Source organism: Erpetoichthys calabaricus, chromosome 3, assembly GCF_900747795.2.
Source record: "Erpetoichthys calabaricus chromosome 3, fErpCal1.3, whole genome shotgun sequence".
In the NCBI taxonomy this organism is placed as follows: Eukaryota; Metazoa; Chordata; class Cladistia; order Polypteriformes; family Polypteridae; genus Erpetoichthys; species Erpetoichthys calabaricus.
The window spans coordinates 257,807,534-257,826,436 of NC_041396.2; the positions used below are offsets into that span (position 1 = coordinate 257,807,534).

The following is an 18,903-nucleotide window of genomic DNA, read 5'->3' on the forward strand; positions in this document are numbered from 1 at the left end:
AATGAAATATTCAAAAGTCTATAGACATCACATCGCAGAGTATGGTAAAACTTAATTAACCTGTAATATATAGAAAGAAATATGTAAAAATTCATTTGAACTGTTCCTGTATTTTTTGTGTATAAACTACTGACTAACACTTCTAGGGCAGAAGCTCAATTCCACACCTCTATGTAGTTAAGCTTACACTTGTGTTAAGTCCATCCAGCTTGAACTTGAGTCATACCACATTATGGCATCTGCTACACATCAAAGACACACTACTACTACTAAGTTTCTGTCTGAAAAGGTTACTGAAAAAGCAGTTATCATTGATTTATAATGTCCAGTTTATGCACTTGTCTGTTAGCCCCCATGGTTCTCAACAGCAGTGAAATGTTGGCTTTAATATTGTAATTTGGTATCATTGACCCAGTATTGTTCTAAAACATAAACAAATGGAAAACGCTCAAGATTTGTTACATATTAACAGGATTTTCCTGCACATGTATATCCAATATAATATTTATGACAAGTTCTTCAAGGATTAAAGATCTGAACATCTTGTCTGTGCTACCTAAAGGGCCAGTCAAAGCCACTCCCCCAACAGTCCAGTTTCTATTTCATTATAGTCTCTTTCTCAGAGCATAGCAAAACCTTCTAAAACAAATGTATTATTTTTAAAATTATTTTAAAAATACTTATTTAAATTTTTATAAAGGAGCACAACGAGAGATATTGCTACATTATACATCCCTACAGAGGCTAAGTATCAAAACTGTGTAGTATTTTGACTGTTCCCTTCATTAAATATATTCATCTTCTAATTAGTAACATTCTGTGCTTTCCACAATTCAGAAACACAGAAGTGAAACAGTTAAACAGCAGGTCTGAATTCATACACTACCCACACAGCACCAAATCCCTCCCCTTGGATCAGCTTTGTAAATTAGCCATGAGCTGCTATAAATGCTCCCAATCCCCCCAACAGCCTTTTTAGAGGGGGCTGGAAGTCTGCATTAAATTCTACATTTATTTGGAAAAAAAAAAAAAAAATACTAACAACAAACTTTTTTGAACATTCATCTGAAGTACACTGCATGGAAGCCTCCACATTTACATATAAACCAAGAAAGAGTGAAAACGGACATTGACAATATAATTCAGTAAACAGACCAATAGCTGTAAAATTAGATTGTGTAAAGGTGCAGTGATTTCCTTCTCTCTTGTTCTGAATTATTGAAGAGCAGGCTTTAAATTGCTAGTTTAGTTAAGACACAATAATTTAAAATCAGTGATCCCCAGCCTTCAGCATGTGGGAATTACGGTCTATTTCGTTCTGGCGGGCAGTATTTGCAGAATTCTTTGCCACCATGTTCTTCGTCTTTTTTGGGTTAGGTGCAGCTCTACGTTGGGGCACTGAGCCCATGAATGTCTTGCACATCGCCTTTTGTTTTGGACTGGCTGCTGCCACCCTCATCCAATGTGTGGGTCACATAAGCGGGGGACACTTAAACCCTGCTGTCACCTTTGCATACCTGATTGGCTCCCAGATGTCTCTGTTTCGTGCTGTCTTCTACATTGCTGCACAGCTGCTTGGTGCAGTGGCAGGGGCCGCCGTCCTGTATGGAGTCACACCCACTAGCATCCGAGGGAATCTGGCACTGAACACGGTAAATAATGCTTCTGTGTGCAGAATATTAGTTTTGTCAGTCCTGCAGTTGTGGGATACTTGTCTTTTTGTTTTGGAAAATGTGGGGTGTGCAGCAAATATGATGAGGGGTGGGCAAAAATGATAAAATGCAGCCTTCTTAACTCTTTAAGTAACATAGTTTTGAAAGAATCTCTTAATACATTTCCCTGTGTACTTCTTCATGTAACTGGTTAAATGTTATCCTGATGTATACAACTGGGGCAACACAGTTATTTCATTATTTATTTTAAACTATGTGCAACATTATCACTGTAGCACAGTCTTTAGCTCTGGATTTATGCATGAGGATACAGGAAAGGTGTTCAAAATATATTTTCATGATGAAGTAAGGAGAGTTCAATACATCAGATGTTTTAAAAAGAAATAGACTGCATTAAGTTTAAATATAATAAAGCAGGGATCATAGAGGTCTGTCTCTGCAAGGCACTCTGCAAGGTGCTTAGGAGTCACAGTCATTTCTTTTTACTTTATAAAATCAGGATTTGAGAAGTTGTATTTTGAATAGAAAAAACATCAGAATTGCTGGCAATCTTTTATTTAAAGTACACTTTTGTTAATTGTTCTTATTAGCTTGTACATTGCTTACAGTGAATTTTGTTTTGCAGCATTTTACAGACTGTAAAAGAGTAATTTTTCTAAAGCCTTTTGCAGTAAAAAGTGGTCTTATTATCACATGCTGTTCAGGAATAAAATAATTTGTCCCTTAAGACACATATAACACTCAGTTGAGTTTAAGATGAAGAAGTACCTCAAACAGTACTAAGTCAATGATTTATTAAAATATTTTGGTCCTGGTTTAGTACAAGGTGGTACTTGGGCCTCATGCATAGGAATATGGGAATATGCACACTCAGCTTTAGGCTTTGTAAGACAGCAGACAACATACTATAAAAGGAGTGTTCATTAGATTGTATCTGGAATGACAGTACTTAAAATCAGTCATTACAATGATAAAGATGCGTTGGAACCAGCTCACTGTATCAAACATAAACAGTATTTCAATCCCCGTCTCCCCAAGTTTCTTTGTTTTTCTTCCCCAAGCAATGATCGCTATAAGACTTTTTGGACTTGAAATTAGGACTTGAAATTAAAAAGTAGGCAATCACTAATTCGAAATATTGGGTCTTTCCGAACCTGACATGGTCTGTTTAAGGGCCATGATCTAAGGTTGAATGCAACTAATTACTAGTAAATTTGACAGAGAATCTAAATATAAACTTACTTATATGGTCAAAATAGAATCTGTTTATATCTTACAAATGATTACAACGGCCTCACAATTAATTTCTATTACTGTAATGCAAAATGTATGTAGAATCAAACTGCAATAATGACAACTAAAGGTTATATTACAATAGGCATTTCTTAATTTAATTTTTTTTTTATTTTTACTCTAAGGGAATGAAAATAACAAAGAAAAAAATTTTAAGATAAAAGCGAGAGGGATATTTTGATGATTAGTTAATGGATTAGTGCTATTGCATGAAAAGTCCATTTTTACACTGCAATTTAAAACTAAGGTTTTAGCTAGCCCCCATTCCGCTTTGGAGTGAATGTTTTACATGTACAGTTCCAACATAGCTCTGCAGATTAAATGTTCTTTTTCATTTAAAACAATGTTATTCAACAGAATGTCACTGGTTATCAGGAGCACAGGAGACCCCCTCCACCAACCCATTCTTTTGCCCTACTCCTGTTAAATCTTCATATTTATCAAATAAATCTCTAATTCTTATAATGTCATTAGTGAATCATATCACAAAGTATATATATATATATATATATATATATATATATATATATATATATATATATATATAAAGTACTCTATTTCATTTGCTACTTAATAAATTGAAAGTCTGTATTTTCTTAATTGATAAATAACATTACCTTTTCTACTTTTTTTGTTTTCTGTATCATACAGCTCAACTCTAGAGTTAGCCTGGGCCAGGCCACCACAATTGAGATCTTCTTGACACTACAGCTCGTTGTCTGCATTTTCGCTGTTACAGATGAGAGAAGAAATGGGCGCATAGGGTCTGCGGCTCTAGCCATTGGCTTCTCTGTCACTTTGGGCCACCTTCTGGGGGTACGTGTCAGTTGTGAGCTCAAGCCTCATTACTGATTGGCTTTTTACTGTGGTCATTCATTATGAAAAAAACATTTTCTTTTCAATGTTCAATATTTATAGTATTTCGTCTTGCTTGCCTTTTTAAAAAATAGTTTTATTAAGTTTATACCGTATTTAGTTTTATTAATTTTATATATCCTTGACCCATTGCAAAGACACTTTTATTGCTTTATTTATCTGCCTGAGATTTATCAGAATCATCTCTCCTTTGCCGTTTAAAGTGTATTTTACAGTCAAAGGAGCATGATTATAAACCTTAAGTCTGGCACTTGAACCCTAACTATTACCTTCTGTAGTGTTCCACTTGTGAAACATTTTTGTGAAATATATGTAAAAATAATTTTACTATAGTTCTGTACTTGAACTTTTGGATTTAGTTCACTTTATACAAGCACTATGTGAAATAAACATGGCAATACAGTATGTCTTCAGAAAATATCAGCAAATGCTAACGGATTTCTTCTGTTATTTTTCTTTCTAGATGTATTACACTGGTGCAGGAATGAACCCTGCTAGGTCCTTTGCTCCAGCAGTGCTCATCAGAAATTTTGTCAACCACTGGGTAAGACATTATATTTCATTTAGATTAGGCAATTCTTGGTGTACAGTTCACATTTAAAGCACTGGCTGAGCTTCTTGATTATTTATACAGAAATTATCTGAGATAAGGGAAGACTACAACCACAAATACATTAACAAACAAGATTCAGTTTATATATTTTTTATATTTATTTCAAAGGCTTCAATACCAAGGAATATTTATTGCAGCAAAAAAAAAATGTCACAAAAAATTAATACTGCACTGTAAGTAACAAAAGGCATTTAAAATAAAGACAAAGAAAACTCTAGGGGGAATTCGTAAAAGCAAAGTGCCAGGTCAAATGAAGTAGTATAGATGGCTAAACTATACTGCAGGCATACCAAAAAATACTTGAATAGACAGATGCTTATTATTCTAAAACAAAACAGGATGGTTAGTGCTGCTTTCTCTCAGCTCTAGAGGCCCAGGATCCTGTTACTTCATTTTCCAAACTCACTGATTGCATTAGAATGTTGCAGAAATTCAGAGTCTCCACTGCAGACATAGGGAAAGAGGCATATGAATACACACCCGCTCATTTATACTAGATACCAATTTCTAGAGTCATCACTTTACCTAACATACACATCTATGGTGGTGGGAGTTACCTGAAGTGTTGGAGAAAATCCTCCTACCCCTTCTTTAGTTATTACTTTCCATACTATACATTACTAGACAACAGCAGATAATATTAAAGGGCTCAAAAACATATCAAACTATGACTTGAATGTTATCAATATATATTCCATATTGGTGGTAGAATACATAAGGTTCCTAATCTTAGCCTTGGCTTCCCTGTGTAAACTGGCAATCATTCATTCAATTTCTCTTTTTACTTAAATAGTGCCATTGCATATTAAATGCCCGTTCAGGTTTTGTGAATTTCAAATAGAAATTACAGTTTAATTATTAAATAATAATAAAGATTTTCATTAAAATGGGCTAAAACAAAAGCCTGTAGACATTCACTGCAAAAATACAAGTTCAGGGGGAAGTCTACCCTGGCATCATCAAGCAGAAGGCTGGAGTTAACTCTGGATGTGTTACCAGTCAAACGCCGAGAAGTACTAACACAGAGCCATTTTAGAGTTGTTGAATTTGAACTTGAGTAAAAATGATTAAGTTTTGTGCATAGTGCAGTGAATTCTTACTTGAATGCCTCTCAGTTTAATGACAGTGGTATAAAAGCAACCATATTTCAAACTGAATGCACATATATAAATCATGCAGTCGTTACTATAAGTGACTGCTGAATATTACAATTATGACCTGTCAATAAAATCTGCAACTGCAATCCAGTGCTTTAAGTGCTAATGGTCCTGCGTGATTTGTCAGAATAGCAAAGAAAGCAAAGTGACTGTGTACGATGGCTGCACATTTCACATCTTTGAAATCCAGAGGAACCTGAAGTACTTGCAGAAAACATATATGTCAGGGCCAGGACTGAATTTCCAACGTAGCAACTAGTAACGTAAACTACTGTAACAGTATTCCACCAGTTATAAAATGTCTTTTCTAACAAACTCTAATGAAATTAATGTGTTAGTATATCATGTTTCCTATCCAAAGCTAATTCCTACCTTACTCCTAAACTTGTCAAAGAGCACCCAGTTTTGCAAAATTATCTAATGGAAAGGACAGACTCGTATTTTAAAAACTGCTATTTTCAGCAAAAACTTCACTTCAAAACTAATCTTTGTTCTTCACATGCAACAAAAGAAGGGCAGATAAAGTTAAACTCAACTTCTACATTGGTTCTGCACGAGTTTATGTATATAGTCATGTGTATAAATGTACCTTATAATAGACTGGTGTCTCATCTGGGGTTGGTTACTGCCTTGGCCATATACTAGTGGAATAGATCCTGGCTCTCTGTGACCATGAATTTAAATGAATGGACAGATTATTCATTCAGAAAGAACCATGGCACTAATCATACACTGGAGACGTCAACCCATTGCCAAATCAAAAAATCATGAACATACGTAGTAGACATAAACCAACTCAGATCTGATACAGCCTCCTGCATGGATCTATACAGCTCCAGTGTAACTCCTGAATAGAAGTTGTAAAATGTATGCATGCTGTAAAATTCAGCTGAGTTCTGGAAGTTAATAACGTTGTAAAAATAATCTGTATTCTTATTCTTGGGGTTGCTTTTAGTATAATGTAAATTCTGAGTTTATGTATATTTACTCTATTCTTTGCATAACAGCTTACAGAGCCAGACATTAGCAAGTGTTCTCTACTATTAAATTATACATAAGCTAGATGACCTTTTGTTTTCTTTGGTTGCATGTTTTTTTAAAACATTTTATTGAATTAATTAAAATCAAACAACATTGCACACAAGCAAGTCAAACTTTACAAAACTAGGTTCAAATCAAGTCAACCCCCACCCTTGAGAAAGAGAGCTAGGCCAACACAGTGAAACTTTAATAGTAGAAAAGATAAGTAAGTAAATAAATAGAATAAAAAGGGGAAGGGAATCCGCTCCCTCAATTTAAATGCTTATTCTAAAATATTATTGATTAGATCCTGCCAGGTTTTAAAAAAAAAGTTTTGCACAGATCCTCTAAGTGAGTATTTATGTTTTTCCAATTTCAAGTAGTCTATAACATTGGTTACCCACTGACTGAAAATAGGTGAGTTAGGATTGTTCCAGTTGAGCAACATAAGTCTACACTGCATGTTATTTTATTTTATGGTTACAGAGATCATTTAACTTAGCTGTTTTGACTTCAAGCTACAAGAGAAGTGAGTTGGTAATTCATAGTTTTGCACAGGAAACCGAGGTAATGGCAAGTTCACATATGTATGAGGCTCTTAATAAGTCATACTGGGGACTGGAGTGGTTATCGGACATGTAAAAGAGGAAAATATACAAGGAGAAACAATCTCTCTCAAGTTAAAATGTAAAACCATAAATGAATCAGTAGCTGTGGTTGCACAGAATGATTCTGTGTTAAGATTGCCATTTTTGAAAATTCTCCAGTGTTTATAAAACAAAGATACAGAGTACAAGAATGTGCCTAAAAGAGTCCAATAGATTGCATGTTAAGCTGCTAAATTTAAAAATTTGTGAATGCTTTTTATATGCAAATTTTCAAAACAATGTATAGTGCACTAAAAAAATGAGCTTTCCCAAGAAATTTCCTTGAAGAATAAGAACCAGATTTGAAAGAGCTGATCCACCGGGAGTCAAGTTCTTTTGTGCAAAAAGACAAATATGACAAAGAAAACAGGTGATTGGCATTTTATGTAAACTAATCTGCAAAATGCATAATCAATATAAAAAAGACAACTTTGTCATTCTACTCAGTTGCATTTAGTTTCAACATACTAATCAAATCTTATTTTTATTAAAATATTCACTAAATGAGCAAACCAATGCGTTTTGGAATAAACATTTTGCTCATAAACTACACAAGTTTGGTTAAGTTCCCAAAAGGTCTTGGTTGTTATATGCATTGAGTTATGTGATTCTGTAAACATCAGGTTAATTTGTTAAGATTAATTTATTGACTTGGTGTGATAACATATTTGTTTTAAGAACGGATGCTCCTCGATAGCTTTTTGTGAACGTTAAGTGGACAAGGTGATCATCAATGTCCATCTTTTCACCGTGTAAAATCGAAAAAATTCTTTTGCAATGAGTGCACAAAGCTTTACTCACATCACTAGGCTTAGGTTTAAGAAAAGGGAACGCTTTTGATTAAAAACGCATTTTCTCTTAGGCAAGATTGATCTGGGTGATTCGCAGCATTGATTAACACCGTCGTCTCCATATTTCTTCCTACCAGATGGCTACGCTTTATAAACGACCGATTGTGACGAAACACGGGGTGGATGCGTTCCTTTTGTGTGATTGGCGGGTTGAAGTCTATATGGACTGAGCTATGTTTGCGGCACAATAAAACTTTTTTTTTAACGAGGACATTCTGTTAAAACTAGGACGTAGTTATATTTCCATTATTTCTCAGGACACCGCACCACATTGCCTAAAATCTAGACGGTGAAAATCATGACGTTTGGTCACGTTTGGCTAATAATAAGTGTGCAGTCACAGTGAGGCATTATAAAGGTGAATTGCCGTAACTATGAAGGAATAAAAATATTCGATGATCTGTCACTGAGACCACGTGTAGCACCACTCATGCGCCAAACAAACATCCACAACAAAGTTATACCACACCTTAGTTACAATATACTAGATTACTTTTGCTATATGGTTTATTCTGTGTTTGCAGGCATTGCTTATAAGTTTTCGTAATACTATACCTGTTAAAATGATGCCAGTAAATCAAACTTGTGGAAGGACAGGTGCTGAAAACCGCCTGTTACTGCAAAGTCAATTGCTTCGATGAACTGTAATGGTTAAGGTCGCCAATTTCTTCTCTTTGAAGAAGAACATGGCATACGCAGATTTAATAGAAGCTTTATAGTTACTGTTTCATGCACAACTATTAATAAAATCCCTATATTAATAAAGTACCTATGAAACGTTTTAATAATGACAGAACAAACAATTCACTTCGGCAGCCTTACTTTCTGCACGCGCGTAAATGATGCGTTACCATGGTTACGCTGACGACGGTGACGCGGTGGTGCGTAGTAAAGCACAGTAAGCGGCACGCAGGATATCTTCATAGCGGTGCAGTGCGTATTCATGAAAACGGGAAGTCAAACAGAACATATAGTGACGGAGTTCTTTAGGATAGGAACTGCAGTCTGTCTAGGTGAGTACAGAAATGTAATGAACCGAATTCGACGTACGCAAACTGAATAAATACGCGAAATGCTATCACGACTGATCCATTTACTGTCTGGGGTAGAACGGGTTTTATGAGGGCTGTTGAAAGGATATCTGATAAGCAATTAAGTGCATGCTTTATATACTGATACAGTATGTGCGTAGAATATCAACAGTAGCAGAAAGCTATCTTTCAAAAAGTAACCACTCATTTTTAGGTTCTGGGTAGTAGTGTAACTCAGACAAGGTGAAACATTAACGTTAAATAAAAAAGGTCATTATAGTGCAAAGATACCGTTAAGTAAGAACTGCGTTCGGATAAAACGCGAAAACTCCTGTACAGTAGTCGTCTTTTCTGTCTGTCTGTCTGTCTGTCTGTCTGTCTGCCTGCCTGCCTGCCTGCCTGCCTGCCTGCCTTCCTGCCTGAATGAAACAGTTTTACAAGGATTCAAGGAATTTGTCACTAAAGTTTCTTATTCGTTGGTATTTCTCGTTTAAAGCGCCCTGGGTAGTGTAGTTTATTTATTTATTTTTGAAATTTTAAACACTCCAATTTTAAAAGCATTGAAGAATTATCAAAATGTTCTGCCTTGAAACAGAAAATTGTTTTTTTACATCATAAGTTACTGATTACTGTTTAAAATTTACCTTGGGAGAAGTATGAAAATCTGTATACACTCCTCATTTACACCTATGATAGCCTCTTTTGATGGCAAAAATGATCCAATACAGCAAGGAGCACACCATAATATTAGGCCAGGTCACTAAAAAATGTAAAGCTCAAGGACATCCTAAGAATACCAAATTTATCCAAAAAATAAAAAAAATAAATAAACCAGTGCCTGAGGTAGAAAAAATGACTCATTTTCACTCATGGGGGGAGTGTCAGAGTGAGAGAGTTAGGTACAAATCATCAAAGCCCCATGTTCCTTCAGAGATATTTCAGAGGAATTGAATGGGTATATACCTTTACACAGCCAACTTTAAAGGACATGTACGATTGAAAATAGCAGGAGAAGGGTGCCAGATGAATGAAAAACATGATAAAAATGCAGTGGAGGGGATTGAAAAATAGCTCAAAATACCCCTTTGTTTTTTAAAAAAGTAGCCTAAAAATGCAACCTGTGAAAGCCCCTTTTTTTTTCTGTGGACAATGATCAAAATTAGCCAATTGGGTGAGAGAACCACAAACCTGGTAACCCTGCAGCCGACTTAAACATCAGTCTGATGCACTGATAACCAACTGCAGAGACGTAGCATGTCACCGCAGGTCTTGCCCAGCAGTTTCACGGTGGAAGTTAAGGTTAGGGGTTAGTGTGGTTAGCATGTAGTAAAAATGATTAAGATTAGGGGTAACTTAAGGCTAGAGGTTAGTATTGTTAAGTCTAGCCCAGCAGTTCTACACCAGAAGTTTTATTGTGAAACTTGAGGTTAGCATGTGGTAATTTAAGGTTAGGGGCTAGTGGAGTTAAGTAGCATGTACTGTACTATAAATGGTTAAAATAGTGTAACTTAAGGTTAGGGGTTAATGTTGCTAGGTCTAGGCCAATAGTTCTACACAGGCAGTTTTAGGGCATTCTTTAATGTTAGGTGTTAATGAGGTTAGCATATACTATAAATGTCTAAGATTAGGGGTAACTTAAAGTTAGGGGTTAGTTCTAGTGTGGTTAGCATGTAGTATAAACGGTTAAGATTAGGAGTAAGTTAAAGTTAAGGGTTAGTGTGGTTAGCATGTATTATAAACTGTTAAGATTAGGAGCAAGTTAAGGTTAGGGGTTGGTGCGGTTTGCATGTAGTATAGATGTTCAGTGATGTCACTCCCACCGTGAAACTACTACTGTAGACTTGAGATAACATATGTCGTGCAGATTGACCTTTCTTATCTGGGTATGAGTCATCAATAGAACGCGCTGATATTGCATCATGCAGATAAGAAGCTTCGGAGCCAGCTTCAGAGGAGCCTATAAAATGCCAAGCCCACAAAGTCAGAGAGTCTCAAAGCTAATATCTGGACCTGGAATGCCATTTCTAGTGTCAGTTCAGTAAAGGAAGAGAGCCAAGGGGCTACTACATCTACAACGTTACACAAAGGGGTCTATCTGCCCACAAATGATGGAAAGGTCACCACACAGAAGTGTAGCATTTAACACCCATGATGCATTGCATGCCAACACAGCACTCTACATCCCTGCTGTGGCATCTGACAGTGTAGTGCTCAACATTCCTACTGTGCCATCTGACGCTTCTAGTCCCCTGCTGATGTGACTTTGTCAGCAGTTGTATGACCGCAGTGGAAAATGAGAGTTTGTGCACTGTTGCAAGGAATTGGATGTGGTCACTGTAGATAGTGACTTTGAAAAGAGAGCTATGTAACAGTGATGACAAGTCGCATACATCTTGGGAATGAGTCACAAGCAGAAGGAGCTAGAATTCCATCTTGCAAATGAGGAGCTTCACAGCCACCTGCAGGGGACACTGTAAAAATGACAGGCCTGACACAGTCACGTGAATTCCAACAGCAAGCCACCTAAAAGAGAGATGTAAAGAATGAAAATCCATTGACACACAGCACCAGCAAAGCACCACACCAACAAGGCACTACATTACCATAGAACTGAACTCTACATCAGGTACTTCCTTCAAAAAAAAGGTTTTAGTATTAACTAAAATTACCCGTAGGCCCTCCACCACAAGCAACTGCCAAAGTAAATCAATCATTGCAATTTTTACATTACTGGAGTTGGAATCTGCTGTCTGTAAAATCCATTAATCCCTATTTCAGCCCTATTTTTTCTACTACACGATGTTGCAAAATGATATTTACAAAACCTGTAGTCAATGAACTTGAATAAAATATGTAATTACATTCTGTTATCACGTATTTTAGAATATGACTCATTGTTACAAAAATATTTAATTAAAATGTGATATTTGTATCTTTGATAAACAAATTTAAACGCTCCTACTTTGAAGATAGTTTAATTAAGTCCCTGAACGGACCTGGATGTATACATAGATAGGTGTATATTTACATCTCTCTTTTACTTGGCTTGCTTGGAATATTTGTATCTTTGATAAAAATAATTTAAATGCTCCTATTTTGATGGACTGGATGTGTACATAGATATATGCATATTTTCTGACTTGTTCTATAGGTTTCCTTCCTCTTAACAACATCTTTTTAATATAATGCCAATTCTTTAACTGTAAGAATATCCACATCCAGAAAATGAATGCATTACACAAGGGCTGTTTTAGTGTTCCTTTTATTAACCCTGATCCTAAAGAAATATGTTGTGATTACAATGGACTAAACTGACTGACGTATTTTTTTTCTTCTTTTTTCAGGTTTATTGGGTTGGTCCCATGATTGGTGGTGCCATTGGGGCTCTTTTGTATGACTTCCTCCTTTTCCCCCGGATGCGAGGTCTGTCAGAAAGACTGGCTGTGCTGAAGGGCAGCCGCCCTCCAGAAACTGATGGGCAGCAGGATAATCGTGGTGACCCTATTGAACTGAAGACACAAGTGCTATAAATACTCTTTGCACATCATCATTAATCCTTCCCAATTTTCAGTCCCACCTCACTTTCCCTCTCAACACACTCCTCTTAGCTCGTATAGCCTGTGGCAAGCAAGAGACTAAGTTACTGTATATACCAGTTCTGTAAAAATTCAAACTTAATGTACTTACAGTAGGTTTCAGAAATTGGATATATAAAGGAATTTAAAATTCTAAGGAAAAAACAGAGAATAGATAAATATCTTTAGCAATGTTGGCCAAGAGCAGTGGTGATTCATTACAATTTACCTTAATGCTACTCCCCCACACATATATTTTTTGAATTTAAACTGTTTCTCTGTGGGTTTTATGTTCCATGATTGCAAACTGTCATAGGAGTATGGAGAACTACACACCCCCTCCTACTCAGAGGCATCTTCTACTCAACACTATTATGTTCAGTGCCATAAGATTTTTAAGTCAGTGTCAATATAGACACATACAGACCCACAAATAGTATGCTGTATATACATAAAGTATAGGCTTAATACCTATGCACAGTATTAATTCCATATATCTATGTTTGTAACTCTATAATCACTGAACTGCATAAACTAGTTAATATGCAGATAAGATATATATATATATATATATATATATATATATATATATATATATATATATATATATATATATATATATATATATATATGCTGCTTACTTACTGCTCCAGATTCCTGGGTTCAAAAACCAAGCGAGTCACATTCTGCATACAATTTGCACTTTCCCCTGTGTCTGTAATGGTTTCTCTCCAGGTACTTTTGTTTTAATCGAGCATCCCAACAATGTGTGTGTTAGGTTAATTGGCAAGTCTAAATTGATGCCATGTGAGTTAATGTTGGTGTATACAAAAGGACTGATTGTTGTCCTGTACTGGGCTGGTTAGACAATGGATGAATGAACATATATAAGTATAGTTTGTAAATTTACACCTTCTTCTGCCCTGTCCAGTAGGCATAACTAAATCTCCAACAAAGGATTAAAGGATTTTTTCTGCTACATGGAGTAAAGTTTCAAAGCCAAAGTTGAGATCAAACTGTTAATCTGTGTAATCCTTTGATATTTTGGTTGGGCAGGGAGGAGTCGTTGTGGTCTGATGGCCCACTGTGTTCAGCTGAATATAAGATATTTGTTTTTGTGATTTAAAATCCATCATCGAAAGTCTGGTCATATTTTTAGACAGGTTAATTTATCATATACAGTATATAGTTTATAAATAAATATATAACGAGTATATAGGTGTATACAGCATGCCATTGTATTTCTGTTTCACAGATCAAGCATCTTGAATTTGAATCTATCACCCAGCCTTCTTTGGAGAATTTGCATGTTTGAACTGTATCTGCGTGGAAGTTTCTCTGGGTACTTCACTTTTCCTCTCGCATCCCAAAGATGTGCATGTTAGGTTCATTGTCACTTCTAAGTTTTCCCTCTGTGACTGTGGCCGTTTGTGTGAACTCCTCATTTAGGGTTGGTTTTGGCCCCCAGTGTCCCTGATTTGGATTAGGAGGATTTAATAATGTTATATAAATAAACAAATATGACACTTTACTGTACACTATAGTGTGTATATAATATCATATATAGTATTTATAAAAGATACAGTCACAAATAAACTGAACCTTTGTATATTGCATAGAGGAGTTTGCAACCATGTTCATTCACACATTTTAGAGAAAAGACATTAATTGCCACGTTACTACAATATCGTGCCATCCAGGACAACATTTAATAGATGTCTGTATGCCTCTTGATTGTGGAAACTATAAAAGCACTAGTGTTAGTGAAGATCACAGAGGTGCTGATGATGTGTGATCTCTGTCACCTACATTGACCCCAAAACTAATCTCATCCACTGTGCATGATGCTTTCTCTCCACTATCCACAGGCATACCCTCCCTATCTTTTCCTAGATTACTTTGTGCCTCTAATGTTTGATGGATCCACTACAATGTTGTTTTGATTAATAATTCTAGACTTGTACACACACCATGTAACAGGTTGCTGTGTGGGTATTTTCATGGAAACATTATCAGTGTTTCTATAAGGTATCACTTTTCAAGCATTGAGCCATTCTCAGCTTTTGTCCAAGTGGCACTGACACAAAAATAAGAATCACCGCTTCTCAACCGAGACATTGCACGTTTTTATTCACATGGCCACATATACCATATGTATATGTGTATATATAGACACTGTATAAGTAGGCAGATTCTTATTTTGTGTTACGATTTATGGTAAATACAGCTGCATTTCTACACTTTTTGGTTCATCTGCTGCCTTTGCTTTTTAAATAAATATCAATGGTTTACATTTACATCTCTTGCAATTACTCAGTATAAGAGAAGTCACATTAAAAAATTCTCTTACTCTTTGCCATTATAGGCTCATTCGTCTGGCTTGGCTTTGACAGCTCTCCAACGCTGCTGTGCTTTTGGAAGGCTGAGGGTGACAGTGCAGTGGTTTTCTGGTTTTACGTCCGGCAGCAGGGAACAGAACTCTTGCTGCTGTGCATACAATGAGTGTGCATGTGTCCTATTGAGGAGATTATGTGTACTCATCTCAGGTGTTTGGGATTCATTATTCTCAGATCAGAGTATTCCGTATTTAAGTTACATTTCTGTATTTTTTTTTTTTTTTTGATTTCGAGATTCCAACACATACTTAAAAAAAAAAAAGCTGCCAACCTCAGACTGTTTTCTTCCATGCAGCCAGAAACTACACAAAGTCAGTCTGTAGAGTTTTTAGAGTTCTGGTGTAAACCCGTCTTGTTTGTGTTCTATTTAGGCTTCTTTGAAACGGTGCTTTTTGTCAGTTCTTATCTGTCCTGTGAAGTTGTGCTGTCTCATCTAATGAATACCTGGAAGTGAAATGTCAGGTCAGTGAGTTTTAGGGGCTTGGTACTCGACTGTCAAAAATAATATCAAACTGTTATGAGGCCCACCACTGGGATTTAGCTGCTTTAAGACCTTGACTTAACTGAGCCCTTCTACTTTGTACCATTATATTTGGTGAACACGGCCACACACATCAGTAGGCAGGGCTGTTTGTTAAACATTGGTAGGTAATGTCTGAGATGATGATATTTTGTGTAATTGTATATAGATGAACAGGAGTCACGATCAACAGCTTAATGTAAACATTAGCAACAGCATTAGCAAGCCACCTGCATTTACTTCCCAACTTTATCTTGACATTGTAAGTTTTGCCAAGCAGAGAAGTCCTGCAGCATGTTCTCTCACTGCAGACAGTTAGCACGCTGCATGAATAGTTAGCAATGCAGTACTCATTCCTTGAACCCTACTTTAAATAAAGAAATGACTTGAAACATTATTCCTTAGTGAAAAATATATCAGATCTTTTCCCGTGACAACTGAACAGATCATTCCTAAGTTTCTTCATGTATTTCTGTTCACCCTTTGTATTGTTTTTGAAGGTTTAAAACTCCGATACCAGATTCCCAATGTGCTTTTCTTGATAAACCCAATAAAAAATTGTCAGGTTGGCAAAAAAATTCACAGTAGGTATCATCACAATGCACTTTAAGAAGCAAAAACTGTACGGCAGGGGGTTGCATCCCCCCAGGAGCTAAATAACAGCTTCTGTTTAGATGTTTTAGTTTTACGGTACTAAAATTGTGTCTGCTCCAAAGAGATAAAATTGTGAACATTTTAGTTACAAACTTGAATTTCTCCTCATTGGCTTCTGTGCAATGTCCAGTGGCATAAAGAACATTTAAAAAGGATCAAATTGATGAAAAAGTAATATTTCTAGCAAGCTTATTACACTTTTAGGGTAGGTGATAACCAAAAATATTTATCAAGAGCAGCTTTCAAATCCAGGTCAATGTGAGCAGTGGCGTGTTAAGTGATTTGCTTGTCGATGGTGGGGTTGAACAGCCAACATAGCTTTAATTCAAGTCCATGTAAAATTTTTTTTAGATTTTTAAAATCAAAAGGGCTAAACTAAGGCAAACTTTCCCCCAAATAGTGCTTTTTAGAGGAAGCTGTATTTCAGCAAAAAGTCAAATGGGGTTGCAGTTAAATAATTGTTCTTACTATGATTCTCAAGGCCTGCTATTTAAGAAAAAAATGGAGGTACCAAATTAATAAATCTCAGTGGTTTAAAATAAAATAACACGACTAGAAATATTGTGGTTTAGAGTGCAGGTAGGAAAAGGATGGAGACACTTTAACGCCATTGTGTTTAATTGTATTAGGCAGCTTACCAGGTCCTTATATCAACTAGACACCCTGATGTTTACAACAAGCAGCCCCGGCACTAAGTGGGTGATCGTAAAGCAGTTGCTCAGATCTTTACACTCCACAGGTATGTGATTATTAGACAGTCTCCCACACTTAGCACCAATACTAGATGGATAGATAGACAGACAGACAGACAGACAGACAGACAGACAGACAGACAGACAGACAGACAGACAGATAGATAGATAGATAGATAGATAGATAGATAGATAGATAGATAGATAGATAGATAGATAGATAGATACTTTATTAATCCCAAGGGGAAATTCACAAATACTATGTCCATACTGTACGTGTTTAATCATATGAGGCTATCATGGACTTGTCCTGAGCTGCATAAAGCAGCCTCACAGACATGTACACCCTTTACTGCTGCTCTCCAGGCGTATGATCATAAGGCAGCTGCTCACGTGTTTACATCAAGCACACATGTGCTTACTTTTATAAATCAGCTGCCCAGATGTTTACACCCAAGTAACAGGGCTCTCCAGCTTTTTAGGCTCCACCAGTTGCTTCCTTGACTATTCAAGTGTGTCGGTAGTGGTTAACAGGTTATAAGCATGCTATTTAGTAACATCGAGGTTTACTACCTAGCCATGCCAAGTCACTGGTAACTGCTGTTGACATGTTTACACGGTGCCTTTCATGCTCTTGATCAGAAGGTAGATAAGATGCAGAAGTTCTCCTCATGCACACTTCTACTAATACACTTCATCTGTAGGCTGGAGAGACAACGGCCCAGATGTTTAAAGTAAAACCAAGACATCAGCAGGCCGTGTGTTCAGGCTGCGTGTTTGTTCTTTTGAAACATGTGCGTCATTTTGCCTCTCTTGTCCCTAGCAGCTGGCTGAAATGAGGTTGGCAGCCTGCGTGCTCCTTGTGAACAGTTTTGGCTCGTGACCATTTTGGCAACTTGTATTTCAGAAAGACCTGAGTGTTATGCTGTCATTTTAGAGACTTCAGAGTTCCACAGTGAATTTTAATCTTCTCTTGTGTGTGTACCACTTTTTTTTTTTTGGATCTTGGTAAAATTCAGATCTTTCTTTTAAGAACTCTTTCATCATTAAATGTTTAGATCAAAGTTGTAAACTTCTAGGAAATTTTGATTAAAGCAAAATAAATATTTTGAAAGCCACACAGAGCCACCTTTGTGTCATTTAAATAAAAACTGTAGTTAGCAACTAAAGTGTAAGAAGCTGCAATTTTATTGTTGCACAGGTCATTCATTTTTTTTTTTTTTGTTCTGAGCCCTTTCATTTCAAGTAAGAGTTATGAAGAATCCTTAGCCTGTCTCAGAAGAATAAGACAGAACAGTGCCAATCTCGTGTACTGTTGTTGACTCTAAATGCCAGCTAATGTTAAAAAAACCTTACCCTTTTCCAGTGTGGTGCGGAGGTGTCACCCATTGCTCGGCTGCACTTGGGTCCCAATCCGGTTGGTTTGTCGTGTGGCGGGTGTCTGTATCAGCACATGCTCCCAGCCTAAATGACTTCATTGCACTTTGTCTGGCATGTTGGGAACATCAAGAGCACCTTTACTGTAATTTACATTTAATTATTTGGCTGATACTTTCATCCAAGGTGACTTGCAACATTTGAGATACAACTGGTTTCATTTCTTTTGTTTTCCGGATGAGAACACAGGCAGGAGAAGTGACCTCCTCGTGGTCACATAGCGTTAGTGGCAACATCAGGGTTTGAGGGCCAAAGCCTTAACCACTACACCACACTGCCTGCTTTTTTGTAGATATTTTAATAACCAAAAACTTTTCTTCCTGTTGGAGAGAACATGAACATCTGTACCAGTACAGGCCAGTAGTTACAGTCTCTTGATGATAAATGGCACACTGTCTCTATTAAACCTTATGCTGTACACAGTCTACAGAATGGTGGTCCCATTGGTATAATGTATTTACAGGTTTT

The 18,903-nt window shown here is 36.5% G+C and overlaps 1 protein-coding gene across 1 annotated transcript; it reads left to right on the top strand.

Annotated features, from left to right (window-relative positions):
- Window positions 1–1,025: 1,025 nt before the first annotated feature.
- On the top strand, window positions 1,026–13,231 carry LOC114647592 (lens fiber major intrinsic protein-like). The gene is made up of 4 exons (XM_028796201.2): window positions 1,026–1,652; window positions 3,618–3,782; window positions 4,306–4,386; window positions 12,506–13,231. The coding sequence occupies exons 1-4, from the start codon at window positions 1,293–1,295 to the stop codon at window positions 12,689–12,691; spliced, it is 792 nt and encodes a 263-aa protein (XP_028652034.1). The 5' UTR covers window positions 1,026–1,292; the 3' UTR covers window positions 12,692–13,231.
- Window positions 13,232–18,903: the final 5,672 nt, after the last annotated feature.